At 32.3% G+C, this 16,674-nt stretch overlaps 1 protein-coding gene and 2 long non-coding RNA genes across 3 annotated transcripts; 2 read left to right on the top strand and 1 right to left on the bottom strand.

The window, feature by feature from the left end:
- The first annotated feature begins 4,481 nt into the window (after positions 1–4,481).
- On the top strand, positions 4,482–8,264 carry LOC128163662 (uncharacterized). Its single transcript, XM_052827287.1, has 5 exons — positions 4,482–4,513; positions 5,300–5,326; positions 5,925–6,060; positions 7,148–7,247; positions 7,987–8,264. The coding sequence occupies exons 2-5, from the start codon at positions 5,302–5,304 to the stop codon at positions 8,047–8,049; spliced, it is 324 nt and encodes a 107-aa protein (XP_052683247.1). The 5' UTR covers positions 4,482–4,513; positions 5,300–5,301; the 3' UTR covers positions 8,050–8,264.
- A 156-nt stretch (positions 8,265–8,420) lies between these two features.
- On the bottom strand, positions 8,421–10,762 carry LOC128163663 (uncharacterized). The gene is made up of 3 exons (XR_008240847.1): positions 10,043–10,762; positions 9,642–9,937; positions 8,421–9,542 (listed from the first exon to the last, which is right to left on the bottom strand). It is a non-coding gene; the product is annotated as an uncharacterized LOC128163663 (long non-coding RNA).
- A 3,761-nt stretch (positions 10,763–14,523) lies between these two features.
- LOC128163931 (uncharacterized) lies at positions 14,524–15,947 on the top strand. The gene is made up of 3 exons (XR_008240879.1): positions 14,524–14,878; positions 15,053–15,171; positions 15,599–15,947. It is a non-coding gene; the product is annotated as an uncharacterized LOC128163931 (long non-coding RNA).
- Positions 15,948–16,674: the final 727 nt, after the last annotated feature.

The raw sequence follows: 16,674 nt of genomic DNA, 5'->3' as shown, positions 1-16,674 counted from the left end.
AATAAAAGTTGGTTTTCAGTGGCAAGTCAGCATGATTAATTTAAAATATTAATCTTCAAACCAGATACAATGCTCGGTGTGGCGGTGTATGTGTCTCAACGGGTGGCGACATGATTAAAAATAAATACTTTTGTACACTGTTTTGTCTTGGTCTATATTTGGTAGGTTAAGAAACCTATGTCATTAAGAAGTATTTATGGTTAAGGCACGGTTCGATGCTGCTTTAGTTTGTGTTTGTTTGTGCTATACTTTAAAAAGAGCTATTTCTTTAAATTTCAGACTTGAATGATAATGAAATTGGCATTAAAAATTGATATAAAGTATATTATTTAAATGCACACTACTTTATACATATCCGGCTGTTTGGTTCTAAACAAAATTAAGCAAATTATTAAATTATCAAGAGAATTAGAATCAAAATTTATTAACTTGTCATATGAGCCTATTTTCTATCCCTGCTTTTGTTTCCAAAACTGTTGGTTGTGGCTTGATCGTATAGTTTTTACAACAGAGGTCTAAGCTTAAGTTAAGAATCCCTTATCTCTCTTTGTCTCTCTCTCAAGCCTTTGTCAAAGAGCCTTTACATACATTTAAGTACATAAAGGAAACACTTCTGGTATGATCGTGAGAAATTATAAAACAATTATAAACAATTGACATTTCGAAAGTGCGAAGCATGTTAAACATGATCACTATAATAAGTATGTGCTTATTGTTAGTAAAAATAATCCATATTTATGCTGGTTTATGTAACTTGCTTTATGTAACTTTATGTAATAGCTTGCTGTGACATATATGAGTCAAGAGACTGTGATGAGCAATAATTATTACTAATTGTTTAATCAGAAATCTGAGGGATAAAAGGGGTTCAGTCATGCTAAGTTCCGTGAGGATATTAAATAAGATTTAATTTGATGAGTAATCAATCTGTGTGAAAACAGCATTTTGAAAGTGTCAATATGACACAGGCGGAACCATTCACGGGGCTATATAGCTAAGGATGACACTAGTATATATACTGTGAAAATGTATCAAATGAAACCAAACGTTTGCTCTTTCATGTAGAATGTAATATTTTCAAATTTTTAATAAGTTCTACAAGACCTCTTCATGCAAGAAATGATCGAGTGATATGAAATACTGCTGAAAAAATTCCTTTTCTACCACTCTTCCTCTCCAATAGATGTTTTACATTTGAAAAAATAGACGGAAACCATGTAAGTGCCCCCGTACACCTCCACGATTTTTTTCATGTTGTATTAATGGTGAATTTTTGTGTGAATGTGGAATATTTTTTCCCTCTTGAACCGATTTTATTCAAAGTTTACACTTTCCAAACTTTAATATTTTTTCCTACAATTTATCAAAAGTAGTTTCATTTCTTTGAATAAACTTTTCAGCCCCCTTTCAAATAATCTATTGACATTATTGTTTATACAAAGTACGCCTCTGCAACCATTGAAAGGAAGACTGCGATATGCACAGATTGGTTTTATGTTTAAAATGTATATTTGTTAAAACACTCTAAACAAGATCCTTTGAAACACTTCCACACTTTTTAAAAACGTAAATAGCGGATCTCTTCATGTTTTGAAATACACTCACGCGCCAAAAGTATGTCAATTTTTATTGCTTTTTTCTCTGTATATTTCATAGAAAAACAAGACTTAATTTTAAAAGGTTTCCTGGTGTTAATTTTTGCCAGATTTTGGAAGAAATTCATATTGATTACAGTAGATTCAATTGTCACTTTTTGACATACATTGAAAACTTTTTTTTACAACTCATTTGTAAAATTTTAAATTTAAAAACAACTCTAAGATAGTTTTAAGGGCTCTACTATATATTATTTGCAATGTGCGAGCCAAAAAAAAATCTTACTTTGGATTGTTAATACCAAATCTCTGGAACAAAAGGTTTGAAAAATACGTAAATATGGTGAAAAAAGCTAGAGATTATGAAAGTATTTTTAAAATCAGTCAAGGGGTTTCCATTTAACAATTTTTTAAAAAATGTTGTTTTCAATTAAATATATCGTGAAAAGAAAAAAAATTGACATACTTTCTTCCTGAGTGTATGTAAAGCAGAATCTCAAGTCTTAACGATTGCAAAATTAAAATTTATTCTTATTCAAACTCCAGGATTTTGAGGATTTATTTTTGCCAATGATTGATTAATTATAACGGTTACAAAAAAATAGTTCCGAAATAAAAAATTAAACTACGTACAATGTTTATCATATATGAAACATAAACTTATTTCTCTTATAATTTACTTGTATTATAGCACAAAAGAAAGAGATCATAATTTTCATATAGTTGTAATGTTACGTAATGTGTTCTTTTGTCCCCCCTCTAAAAAAACTTCATGTAAAAAAGAGTCCAGTTTCATAAACAAAGCACCCACTCCGTGCAAAAACCACCACTCCGAGCGTCGTATCTGGTCTGAAGCATAAATCTACTTAATATTGAAAAAAGTTATCACAAAAACATTTAACCACAAATGTTTGTTCGTTTTATAGAATATATTATTTTGGAGCAAACATGAAGACACATATTTAGACAATTATCAGTTTTAATCGCTCTGGTTGTGTTTTCCCCGATTTGATGTCACCACCCTATGCCACGCATAGCCGCTACTTTAAATGCATGGTTCTAGCCGATGAAAGAGGCATTTTTGAAATCGAGGTATTCTGAGAAAATAACAATGACTTGCATTCCTCACCAGATTGGCTTGAGCATCTGAACGGGTAATTTCAAAGAACATTGTAAATTGGACGCTTAAGAGAGTTGGATGGTCATCAGACATGCCCTAAGATTTCAAGTGCGATATGTTTAGCCGTAAGTTTACATCAGGTAAAAAACCCAAATATTTTAATCTTAATTTCAAAAAGTTTTTTTTTTTTTTAACTTTTAATACACAGCCCTCCTTCTCAAGGAGATTAAACAAGTATTCCTTTTAAAGGAATGATCAGCAATAAAGATATATAGATATCTAGAAGCAATCAACATGCTCAGTTTGATGTAAAATGATGAAAAAAGTACTGTATTTTTACAAAATATAGAATATTTTGAATCTGTACACCGTAATTTCATCATATTATAAACCGTCAACAAATTTAATTTTGAAATAAATTTGCAGAAAGCCGTTCGTAAACTCCTTGTCTAGTTTTATATTCTAACGTTATTATTAAATGTAAATGTATTTTCTTCTTCAGAATACTGAGTAGGGCTCTTCACGTAACACGTATACAAAGAAAGAGTTGTATTAAAATAATTTAATGCGACTGAAAAAAATTGGTGCCATCATAACTTGCTATTGAGGTCGCATTATAACGTAACCTTGTTTATAAATCAAGCCGTCTTCCTAGCTACTATCATGCAACATCAGTAGATCGAGGTCAGTTCATGGAGAATCTTCTTATGATCGAGGTCAGTTCATCGAAGTCAACTGCATTACTGAATGAATCTTTCGATCGAAATTCTTACGCGTGAGACAAAATGTGCATTCTTGAATTAACAGGTCGAACTGTATTTAATGTATGTTTGCATCTCTTAAGCTAAATGAATTGAAATAACACTTAGTAAAATGCTATATAAATACTAAATAAAAGCTTCAAGTTTTTATAAGAACTACTTATGCAAGCGGAATGTGTGCGCACGTTGAAGCATTTGCCGGATGCCTCATATGGACACAACAGTGATCGGCCGAAGCCGATCACAAAAAGTCTAAAATTCAGTCCTCCTAGTAGCAACCACCGTTTTGCCCTAATGACCTCAAATCATTTGCCTGTCTGAAACATTTCACCTCAAAAGTAATCGATGGTGGGATAAGACAACAATGCCGGATGGCCATATCCTCGTTGAACTGAGATGAATGGTAAAGTTTTAGATGCACGTGAACGGACTCAAATTATGTTACTCATTGCTTGTTATACATCATCATAAAACAATTATGCTTTATGATATTTTTGACAAACTCATCAAGCTTACCAAAACCTCAGCAATATCTCTTGTAGATTTGTTCTGTATTCCGCTTAAGTAGAATGCTATCTATGCTTTACATTATTTTTTTTTTTACACACAATGAACCTTTGCTTGGCACATAGTCACCGGCGGGTTTAATTTACAAATTTATCCTCGCTTAGATATTCAATCTGATTTATGCTCAAAATTGGAAAAGCTAAATAAATTTCAAAGCAGATTTACATTCTAAATCTTGCATTGTTTAATGATATTGTAATGTGCTAGCGCTTCTAATGTCTTTTGTATGTATGTGTGTAGAAAAGAATTATATTTTACTGGATTTTTTTTAATGTATATATTATCACGATTAAAACAATGTTGTTTTTATGGCATTTGAACCATACTTGGCAATCTTTATTTTGATTGGTTGGTTCACATATTGACACTTGACCTGAGGGAGGTCTTAACCCTTTTTCTATATAAACTCCGCAAATGTAGATTTGGGGTGTAATTGGATCGTTGCAACGCAAGTTTTTTTTTTTACATAAGTAAGTATATTTTTTGCAATAAAAAATTGTGCAGATTTTAATTTTTTAAATATGGATTATATTTTAAAAATAGTCACTTTTCAAAAAACTTTTAAGTAGGTTTATGTGTGAACGCTGAAGTTGATAGTTAAAACGTAATTTTGTTAAAATTTGTCTATTTTTTCAATAAACATGTGTACATTTGTGTGTATTTGTGTAAACGTTGAAATTGATCATTAAACGTTAATTTTTTGTTGATTTTTGTCTATTTTAATATAACTGTGCACACTCATATGCTTTAAAAAGTTATTACCATTAAATACACACACCTGCTCAAACATAATTTAAATTATAACGTTAAACAAACAGCAATATTTCAAAAGATAAATACGTAGTTTAAATATCCATTTAAATTCAACATCACATCTATTTATGTAATGAAAAAAATACTGTTTAGCGTACATGTATATTCACCGAATTCGTCAAATAATATCTTCTTTTTTAAGTCAATGTTTATTATTTTATAAAAGGGGTATGTCGTTCATTTTTATATCATGGTATAATTAATGAACATTCGTATTCAAAATGATTTAATATATAAATGTGCCCACTTTATATTAAAAATATCATGTTAAATTTTATAAATTTTTTGACCATCCTTAAAAAAAACTTTAAAAAATCTAAATTCTTACTAACAAATTAAATGTTTTCCAGAATGGTGAATTTAAACAAAAATTAACATTGGCAATGGCAAATGAAAAATTTAAAAAAGTCATATAATAGAGCTATCAACGTTTTATATTTCAGAAATGGCTGCGATGAGTGAATTAAATGGTACGTTAAAAACTATTTAAAACATTTTTTGAACAGATTCCGAACAAGTCCGATAAGCATTTACTTTGAAATGTAATTCTGACAACCGTTTGAAACTCAGAGTAATTCAGCCTTTCTCGTATCAATGTACCTGCATGATGTTGAATTATTCACATTCCACATATCATCTGCATGCATCAGATTTGCAGACAAGGCAAGAAGTTCAATAAAAATAAATCTAAGCATTGAATACTTATTTTTGAACATCGTTCTTACAACACACCAGGCCGCAAATGATCTATCATATTGCGCTAACGCCCGGTATTCATTTTAACTGCATGGCCTATCTTATTATATTATTAAAACATTAGATGATTAAGTAATATACAATTAAATAATGAGTACATCAAATCATGTATTATCAAAGTTTAAAAAAAAAAGTTTTTTCAACGTATGTGGTAATACAAATTTGAAGAGCGGTGTAATAAATGTTAAACCCAATTTGATATTCCAAAAATAAATACCGTACATTCAAATAATGCATATTACGTAGTGTTCAAGCTTACATCTTAAAACAACGTTATAAAAATTATGACTAAACTACTGAAATTCTTTTTAGCGGATTTTGAAGATGTAAATGGAGAGACAATCGTGACGTTGTCAAAAAAAAAAGAGCAGAAGGACGGACCTTTGAAGGGAGTGAATTTCATAAATCACAATGATACTATTAGAACGAACTCTACGATCACTACTACGTGAGTAGCCCCGTGAGCAATGCCCTCTTTCTCACTTTATACATATGCACTGTGCAAAACATCCGACTCATTGTGCTCATGTCAACATATCATACAATTGCCTTTCCTCTCTAAACGAAATAGTTTTACAACTTCTTGATAGTGTATCTAGAGGAGCACCGAATCTTCTCTCTTGTACACTTTATTTCACATTAAATATTAATCAAAGAAGCACACGCTTTGCAGAGTCATAACAGTATTTCACTGAAGGTTCACGTCGAACATGGCTGAGGCAAAATAATCCTGAATTTTCCATTGAATTTGGGGCGTTTCCGCACGCGACAGGACCCGACTTTTTTATGAGATGAAAAATAATGTGTAAGAGGTCTTACTATCCCAGTTTTGTAATAATGCGAAGTCATTTGAATTTTTGATGCGTGTTGTTTCCGGAGATCGGTGAAAAGGTCTGGGCTTGATTTTCAAGCACATGTGTAACTTCGAAGTAAACAAAGTATCACGCCTTGCTGGATGCACGTGTGTATTTTGCTAGAAAGTTGTAAATGAAGCGTTGTTTAAAAAGATGTCAAAAGTTTTTTTTTTTCTAGAAGTTAGAAGTTCCATAGAAATGTGTCCAAAATTCAATCAAGGACAATTTGCTAACATTGTTAATTATTCGTGAAGAACCATGGGTTCACTATTTCGAAAATGGAAACAAAATATGGCTACTTAATCACGGTAGAAGGTATGTAGTTGCCAAGAGAACCATGATCACGAAAGATTATTTCATGTGATAGTATGGCCTTACAAATTTTGATGCCGAAAAGCAAGTGTTACAGGTTGGTATTTCCAAGATGTTATACTAACTGTTCAAGTGATATTCTCATAAACGATGTCATTATCGAACAACTTTTGTACGCACACAACACACGGCCCAAGTGGTGTTAAGCTATCGATGCCCGATACATGCCAAAAAAATATCGTTATTTATTAAAATATGCTCAGATAAGTTTGAACTATTGGTATTTTTTCTTTTTTTTTTCTTTGATGCCATAATATGAAATAATTGTAGGAGTAATTCAACTTTATTCCCTCTGTAATAAAATTTTAGATGTGTAAGTGTGCGGCTGCCATTTAATGGAGAGTTGTACGGCTATGACGTAGAAATTCCGAATGGTCATCAGATAGACGTCAACCAGACTGTTATCACGGTGAGTGTATATAATCAAAAGTGTAGATACAGTACCGATCAGACCGAACGTAACACCAGAGCAGACCCCAGCTAAAACCCGGGTTTACTTTCAGGGTTTACCCGGGGTTTACTCTGGGTCTGCTATTTGAACAATTTTGGTTCACTCGGGGTTTACTTTGAGTCCATTCAGGGTTTATTTTGGATTTGCGTTTTGGGTCCACTTCACGCACTTAAGTGTGAAACAACTCCGTCTTTTAATTTTACCATCTCACTGCCTGTAATTCCTGCCCCATGTATATTCCAAATACACATGTAGCGTCTGCTTTCAGGGGTATACTTATGATCGGAGTTTACTCTCAGGATCCAGTATGGGTTTACTTAAGGTTTACTCGGGGTTTACTCGGGGTTTACTCGCGTTCTCCTCCAGTGAACCCCGAAAGTTAACTCGGGGTTTTGTTGGGTTTACCTTCTGTTAAACTAGGTCTGGTCGGTACTGTACAACCCAATCTTTTTATTGTTTTACTGAAAAACATTCAAATTCGAATTTGACTTTTATATTTGCTCCTCTTTGATACGCTTGTTTAACATATTAGATAGATTCTCTAAAAATACAATTTCAGTAAGATATTTTTATTTGTATAAGTATATACCACAAACCAGATACATGCACCTTTTGTAATAAAAGCAGTAAACATGTACTTAGTTTGTTACTCCGGTGTTAAATTATTCTAACTCAAAGATGTTTTATATTTTGCTAGCCCATGAGAGACGAGATTAGAATCAGGATTGTCAAAATTGGTCAATTTACCCTTCATGGATAGTTTGAATCAAGTTCATATGCAGACACCCTCAGAAAATCCAGCCTACTGTGCTTTAAATATCGTTGTTTTTTTTTTACTGCCTTGCTATGACTAAAAAGTGTTTTCTTCGACTTCAAGAACAGTCTCGCGGATTTTGCAAACGGCTTCCTTATTCTTATTGCTATTTACTCTATCAATAAAATGTTTGATTTCAAAATAAAAGAAATCACGCTTTTGTTTGTTATATATCTTTTATACATGTAAATAAATTTAGGTAAAACTTCTAATGAAGTGTGCATCTATTTCAAATAATATATTGAGTTTGTTTTTAAAAATAAACAAGGCGCTTAAGGGTCTGACATTCAACCGAGTACCAAAGCCCTTAAGGTTCTCCGATCCTCAGGTACCAAAATTGAAAGTGTAAATTTTAAAGCAAATGACATTTTACTGTCTCATACTAATGATTATTATAATAAATCAAACATTTTTATGCAATGTTTCCATGCGTCTTTCAAAGATAATGCATTATCACCCATAAAGATTTATATAAGGAAAGAGAAGTGACTTCAAGGTTTTGCTAATTTGTATTAAGGAGAGTATGATAACACTTGATTCCTGCACATGAAAACATTCAATAGATATATATATATGTAAAATAAATAAATTAAAATGTGCTGTATCCAGTATTAAAATTATTGAAATAAAAGAAAATATCTTTACATTATGTATGAGAAATTGTTATCTTTCTTTCAATAAGTCAACAACAGAAATGTTAATGTCCCTGTGTTTGGTTACCTCTGGGTTTTTTTTTTCATTCAGTACACGTTGTACTCCATCAAAGCCTCCTCGTTGGTACGCTAACTGTAGATGATGCATTGAAAGCCCAGAGAGAGACATCCTTTTCATCATGCTCTCAGGCACTGTTTTTTGTTTACAAGGGCATAAAAGTTTGCAAGTTAGATTTAGAGTCTTCCATTTGGAGTACAACTTGCATCATATAATCCATACTGAAAGTATAGTTTAAATAATAGGAATATGTACTGTGATGTTCCACAAGTTTCTGTAGATATGTACAGTCTGTCTTCAAGTACATCGTGTGCCTCGAATGTACAGCCTAGAATTTCCAGCACAAGGGTCGCTAGAGTTGAATTTGTGGTATTACAAGACGCATGATTCTTCAACATAGACAGGGTATCACAGAATCCAACAATGCAGTCTTGCAATGTCATATCAGAGCATTTTCTCATTGATCTGCCTAGAACAACACTATCGAATTTTCTGCAGTTATGAGCAAATAGTGTTGGTTTATGTATATTCGGTGTATTATTTAGCCATTCATGAAATGATGTCAAACACTCCAGTATAGAGCAGTTTTTTTTTTAAAGTTGAATCATCACATGTAAGTCCCCTTATCCTTGAAGCTGTCTCCTGTATGGCAATTGATGGTAATACATACCGACAGAAAGAAGAATCTCCACACCTTGCACGCATTTGTGTTATTTCACATGATGAATCTGAAATAAAAGAAGAAAAAATATCATGTGTTTGTAGGAAAATATCATATTTTATACATGTTCATGTATTTATCAGGATAGTCACAATTTTACACAGACCTAAGCCAGTTGTCTCTAGATCAAAGTAGACTCTAATGTATTCATCAGGAGGCAATGCAACTTGGTGAAGTTGTTCTGGACGGAATGGTACAGTCTCGAGTCTGTCATTAGGGATACCACCAGTCTGCGAAAGAACTGTGCTCTCATGTGTTACGCCCTCTCTTATTTCATATAAAGTTGTTGCAGATGATGACTTTTTCTTCAATTCTACTCTTATATCTGATCCAAATTCATTTTTAATTTCTTCATTCTTTCAGCATCTTTGACAGTGCATGATCCAGAGGCCAAAGCTAGCTCTTCATGTATGTGTAATAATAAAACATATAAATTGAAAATTAGATTGCTATTTCAACCAGTTGTGTCAAAGACAATAAATGGTACAACCTCTTTTATGAATTTACCTGAAGTACATATGGAGCTTCAATATTCTTCTCGCACACTGCTGCGGCAACTCTAACACTGATACTCTCAGATCCAGAGCAGAAATTGTTTTTGGGATTTTTCCTGGAAATAACATGATTGAAGTTCTCTTCATGTTGAGTGCTTTCAAGAAAAGAAAGTTTCTCTGACTTATTAGCATACGACGTAAAGAGTTGCAGAAGATCTTAAAACAGATTAGAGTCGGTGAGATATTACCCGTAGGAGAGACGTTTCGGTGTGCACGTTTCCTCATTTTGTAGATATCAACACCATTTGGCCCGACATGAAGAACAATTGCCATACAGCTGGTGTGGAATAGCTAGTAGATTCTCTTTCAGAGACACAGGATCTTCCTTGTGAGATGACATAGCATATGCCAAGCCTTTTTTATGTGACGCACTCAGTATCCTCTTATATTTTCTTTTTGTTAGGCATGCAGATTATTTGTAACGTTCTTGAATGAATGATTCTTGTCACTACATATCTATTTGTCAGCATTTACTTCCATTTTCACTTTAGGTATGGTACTGGTATCATCATCCAGAGCTAAAGTTTTCGCTTGTGTCCTTTGTTTTCAATACCTTTGAGGATTCTTACGGCCATTGATTGTTCCATTGATTTTGAGCTTCCTTCCTTTCTGCAGTCATGTTCTTTTTTTCACGCCCATGGAGCTCAGCACTTTTACATATTCTGCAGGTCTTTGCCATAACAGCATAGCCTACCACCTGTGTAAGATTTCTTTGGAAACATAACTGAAAACTTTTACCGATACTGTGATAAATGAAACTATCATATAAAATGTATGCATTTATAACATTATTATGCTATTATATTCTATGATTTACGTATTGAAACAAATATACAAATATTACGCAAATTTGAATTTTACAATATCAAACTTTACCCCGATTCGTGTGCCTCCTTCTCCAGTGCGTCACTGCATGTGGTTTTAACAAGGGACTCAAATACAGGGTCTCTCTCTCAAAAAAATAAAATGTGAGCCGGGCAACGGATGTTTAATGTAGAAAACAGCTTTGTAATAACAAGTCTTTCATGGGCTAAAGCTACAATAGACATTATATATTTAGGAAATCTTTGGAAACTTATTAGGGTCTTCCGTCTTCAGCGGAAGACCCTTCTATTATTGTAATGTTTCTTTTTCACTTTTTTTTTTTCTTTACAATTTTTGTGCAGAAGATTTCTCGGAGATGCGTGGTCCGATTTTTGTCAAATTTTCAGCATTTATCTATTATTATCTAAAGCTTATATACATTTTTTTATTTTGTAAAAATCACTTCCGGTTCGGACTTATCCGCCATTTTGTAATTTTTAAAAAAGTTCTTGTCCACGTATCTCCTCAAAAACGAGCAATGATAGAAAGCTGAAATTATCAGGAATGAAAAAGGACATGAATGTCTAGCCTCACGAGGAAAATCATTGTCCGGAAATTCCGACTACGGAAGCTAACTGGGGTCAAAATATAGGACACGTTTTTTACGAGAACTCCTTGTCCACGCATCTCCTCAAAAACAAGCAAAGATAGAAAGCTGAAATTTTCGGGAATGATAGAGGACACAATAGGCTAGCCTCACGGGGAAAATGATTGTCCGGAAATTCCGAGTACGGAAGCTAACTGGGGTCAAAATATAGGACACGTTTTAGACGAAAACTCCTTGTCCACGCATTTCCTCAAGAACAAGCAATGATAGAAAGCTGAAATTGTTCGAAATGATAGATGACATGAACGTCTAGCCTCACGAGGAAAATCATTGTCTGGAAATTCCGAGTACGGAAGCTAGCCAGGGTCAATATATAGGACACGTTTTCGACGAAATTTTTTGTCCACGCATTTCCTCAAAAATGAGTAAAGATGGAAAGCTGAAATTTTACAGATTGGTAGAAGATATACAAATCTAGCCGCACAAGGTAAATTACGGTTCGGAAATTCCGAATGCGGAAGCTAGCCGGGATCAAGATATATAACACATTTTCGAAGGGTTTTCATTGTCCACACATGTATTTTAAAGCGAAAAAAGATAGAAAGCTGAAATTTTCAGGAATGATAGAGGACATGATAGACTAGCATTACGAGAAAAATCATTGTCTGGAAATTCCGAGTAGGGACACTAAATTTTAAAATTCATAATAAATGTGTTATAATGACCTCAGACTAGTTTTAAAACATAATATCTAAGTTGCACACACAATTCTGCGTCTAATGAAATCTTTTTCAAATTGATGGGATGAAATTTGAATTTTTTGAAAATTTTAAATTTAATTAAATCGTGTTAAAACTTCCTGAGACTAATTTTAAAACGTGATATCTAAATTGCACTTACAATTCTGCGTCAAATGACATCTTTTTCGAATTGGACGGATGAAATTTAAATTTTTCAAAAAATTTAAAGTCATTTAAATTGTGTTAAAATGACATTAGACCAACTTTAGTACATGATATCTAAGTTTCACTTACAATTCTGCATCTGGTGACATCTTTCTCGAATTGATTGGATGAATTTTTAATTTTTCAAAAATTTTAAACTCATTTAAATCGCATTAAAATGACCTCAGACTAATTTTAAAACATGATACCTCAGTTGCGCTTACAATTCTGCATCTGATGACATCTTTCTCGAATTGATTGGATAAATTTTAAATTTTTCAAAATTTTTAAACTCATTTAAATTGCGTTAAAATGACATCAGACTGATTTTAAAACATGATACCTCAGTTGAGCTTACAATTCTGCATCTAATGACATCTTTCTCGAATTGATTGGATGAATTTTAAATTGTTGGAAAATTTTAAAATCGATTAAATCGTGTTAAAATGAGCTGAGACTAGTTTTAAATTATAATATTTAGGTTGTGCTTTAAATTCTGCGTCTAATGACATCTTTCTCGAATTGAATAGATGAATTTTAACTTTTTCAAAAATTTTAATTTCATTTAAATCGCGTTAAAATGATCTCAAACTAATTTTCAAACATAACATCTAAGTTGCGCTTACAATTCCGCGTCTAATGACATCTTTCTCGAATTGATTGGATGATTTTTAATTTTTTTGAAAATTTTAAATTTAAATTAATCGTGTTTAAATGACATCAGACTAATTTTAAAACATGATATCAAACTTTTGCTTACAATTTCGCGTCTAATGACATCTTTTTCGAAATGATTGGATGATTCTTAAATTTTTGGAACAATTTAAATTTTAGTAAATCGTGTTAAAATGACCTCAGGCTAATTTCAAAACATTATATGTAAGTTACACTTACAATTCTGCGTCTGATGACATCTTCCTCGAATTGATTCGATGAATTTTATATTTTTATCTCATTTAAATCGCGTTAAAATGACCTCAAACTAATTTTCAAACATGATATCTAAGTTGCGCTTACAATTCTGCGTCTGATGTCATCTTTCTTGAATTGATTGGATGAATTTTAAATTCTTCAAAAATTTTAATCTCATTTAAATCGCGTTAAAATGACCTCAGCCATTGTGTACAATGGACATAAATTCACCACAGAAAATGTATTATTGAATTCGGGATGGTTTAATTCATTCGAAAAAGTTTCATAACAGCATACATTATTTTCTTCAAGTTTTTGCGTGACGGTTATATGTCAGCCTTATTAAGTTCTGCAAGCATTAACCTGGTTTTTGATCTCTGTACCATTACGTAACTGATCCATAGCTCGCGGCCGAGAAAATCGGTCACTTTGGTCGCGGCCGGACTATCTAGTGGTCAGCGGTTATCTCATACACAAGATTTGCGTCTCTCATATATGGGTTCACAAAGAAGTTCTATAACATATAAATGTTTATATTTTCAATCATAAGAATTGCCAGACAAAAAATTAATGGTGGGTAAGTAAATCTAAATAATTGTAAGAAAAAAAAAATGCACACAAAACACGAACACAAAAAATGATGAAATCTTTAAATGATGAAATTAATCTGCTTTAGCTTCATAATTAAAAACGGTAGATATTTCAGTAAATACATGTATGACATTGTGACATGTGTCATTGAAAAGGGGGCTCTTTGTATATTTTCAAAGTTCTTAAATAGTTATATATTGTTTAAATAAAATAAGTTATTAAACTGCAAATATTTTAAGCGAACATGGCCACGGAGCTCTGTGTACACATTTATATAATCCATATCCCGCATATGGCCGTGAAGATCCCGGCAAAATTGACATGCATGCGATCCGCGGAAGTCTAATAACACTCGCTTCATGTGCTTCTACTTTATCACATACATGTTCATTGATCCTTTGTACGTTCATCATTCAATCTAGATAATAACTACAGTATTTATTTTGTTTACATATATTGTTTCAAGAACACACTCTTTTATCTTACACAACAGATGTAATTTTAATTTATTTAGCATTGAATAAGTTATTGTCAGATACGCAAGGCCAATTGTGTATTCAAAATATTAAATACAATACAGAATTTAAGGTGGAAGGCTACATCGTCAAAACATGTCTGACTTCCGTTCGAAACGCCATTGTGTTCCGGATTGATAACATTATGTCGTGGTACAAAATAGCTATACACCGTTTAATTGAACTCTTCTAACTAAGGAGGTGAGATAGGAATGAAATCACCAAAACGCTTAGAAAATATGTCAATTTCTTTCCTGTTTAAAGCTTTTAACTAACATTGATTATCAGCTGTTTTGTACGGAAAACGTGGAATCTAAATAATATACCGTTTCCCTGCTCTGCTGCTATTGGCAACACATTTTTGTCATGTCATCTGCAACAGACGATCATACATATGTGGCGGATTATCGATATAGGTAAGCAGATGTCAAATTTTCATTTAAACTATATATGTATGATGAATATAAAACAAAAGTACCGTAGTACGATCTCTTGAATTGATCCTAACTTCCCAAATTAAAAAAAACATTTGCAGTAAAAGACTTTCACTGAATCTTTGACATTAAACTAATGTATTTTGATTAAAATAGATACAACTAGGTAGCAATGAAGCCCGGATTTGCAAGCCAAATGAGGGAAAGACAGAATTCTGAAAAGGAGCATGTTTTTCATTTCCACACATGCATGTGTATCACTATGGACATCTAATGTATGTATTCATATGCGTATTGTTGTTGTTTATAATTGCTATTGTATATAAAAAAAAGTAAAAGGCAATTTATAATATAATCAACTACTAATATTTTGTTCTGAAGAGTTAAATATATATATATATATAAATGCATTCATCAATAATATGATTTTTCAGCTTCAAACATTATCATAAGCACTACTTATCTTATATCTACATATTTAGCATAAACTTGTTCCTTTTTTAATTTTTCTTCGTGATTTTTATTAATTAAAAAATTGATCCCAAGATATTTGAGACCATGTAAAATAAAGAAAGACAACTCTTAAACAGGATCTTTCATACCAAGATTTTTGCAATAATTAAGTATTTCCTTTAATTTTTCAATTTCATTCAATTTCTTTTATTCATCTCATTCGCCAACGAATATTGTTTATATTTTCAGGTTTTTGTGGGATTTTGTCCAGCAGTTTGCCCTAAAAGAATTTTTTTATATTTTAGTTTCATATTTATGTGGATTCCAATAAAAATCATACAAACTTCATTCATGATTTTTTTGTTTTTCATTTCTAAACTTAATAACATCTCACTTTCATAAGAATTTTAAAACAGAAATGTTTAAAAATTTGATAAATAAGGGGTTATCTGGAACCAGACTGATATTTTAAAAATTCTCTAGAAAATAGTGTATTGTATTTTGAGGTCTATTATTGTTGAATACTGTGCCTAGTATTGGTAACAAATGCATGCAACAAAAATCTCCTACACTTATTTGGTGTAGAGATCCACCTTAATAGAAATAAATCGGCTTACAAAAATAGTGTAGTTCTTAATCTTATCAGTTGTAAAATAGAATAAGAAAGAGGTGGTGGCGAACCAGAAAATGAACGCACTAATTTAGCATGGTGTTTAAAGTTAAATTAAATACTCTCAATTAAAGCATTGAAAGAAAATGCAGTTCCAGTAAAACAATACGTGTGGTAGGTGTTGCACGATAGCGCAATAAATAAATGAAAACCCTCGCTGTGTGAAATTGAAAAGTCCGGTGACTATTTATATAGGTATGTAACGTTCACGTGAACTTTTGAAAAACTTTTGTTAAGATTCAGGCTGTAAAACGCAACGGTCATACATTACGTAACAGGCAATGCAGAGTCCGCGTAGCTCATTCGTTAGAATAATGCACATTGAATTCCATAGATAAATATTAATACTGAAATAGTTTTTTTTTTTAATGTTACAACGTTTTACAGTATGCATGTTTTTCTTAAAGTTTTTACGCGTGGACGATAAGACATTTCTGTTAAGTTCTGCAAGCATTAACTGCGATTCTGAGCTCTGTGTATTTGCCATTACGTAAGCGATCCCTCGCTCGCGGCCGAGGAATCGATTCCCACGGTCGGTGCTGGACAGGGTTATCTGATACACAATATTCGTATAAACTTTGATAATAATAAATGTTTATATTCCAAATCTTAAGCATCGTCAGACAAAAGATTAATGGTGTATTAGTAACTCTAA

Source organism: Crassostrea angulata, chromosome 9 (genome assembly GCF_025612915.1).
Source record: "Crassostrea angulata isolate pt1a10 chromosome 9, ASM2561291v2, whole genome shotgun sequence".
In the NCBI taxonomy this organism is placed as follows: Eukaryota; Metazoa; Mollusca; class Bivalvia; order Ostreida; family Ostreidae; genus Magallana; species Magallana angulata.
This window is presented reverse-complemented; position numbering and strand designations above follow the sequence as displayed.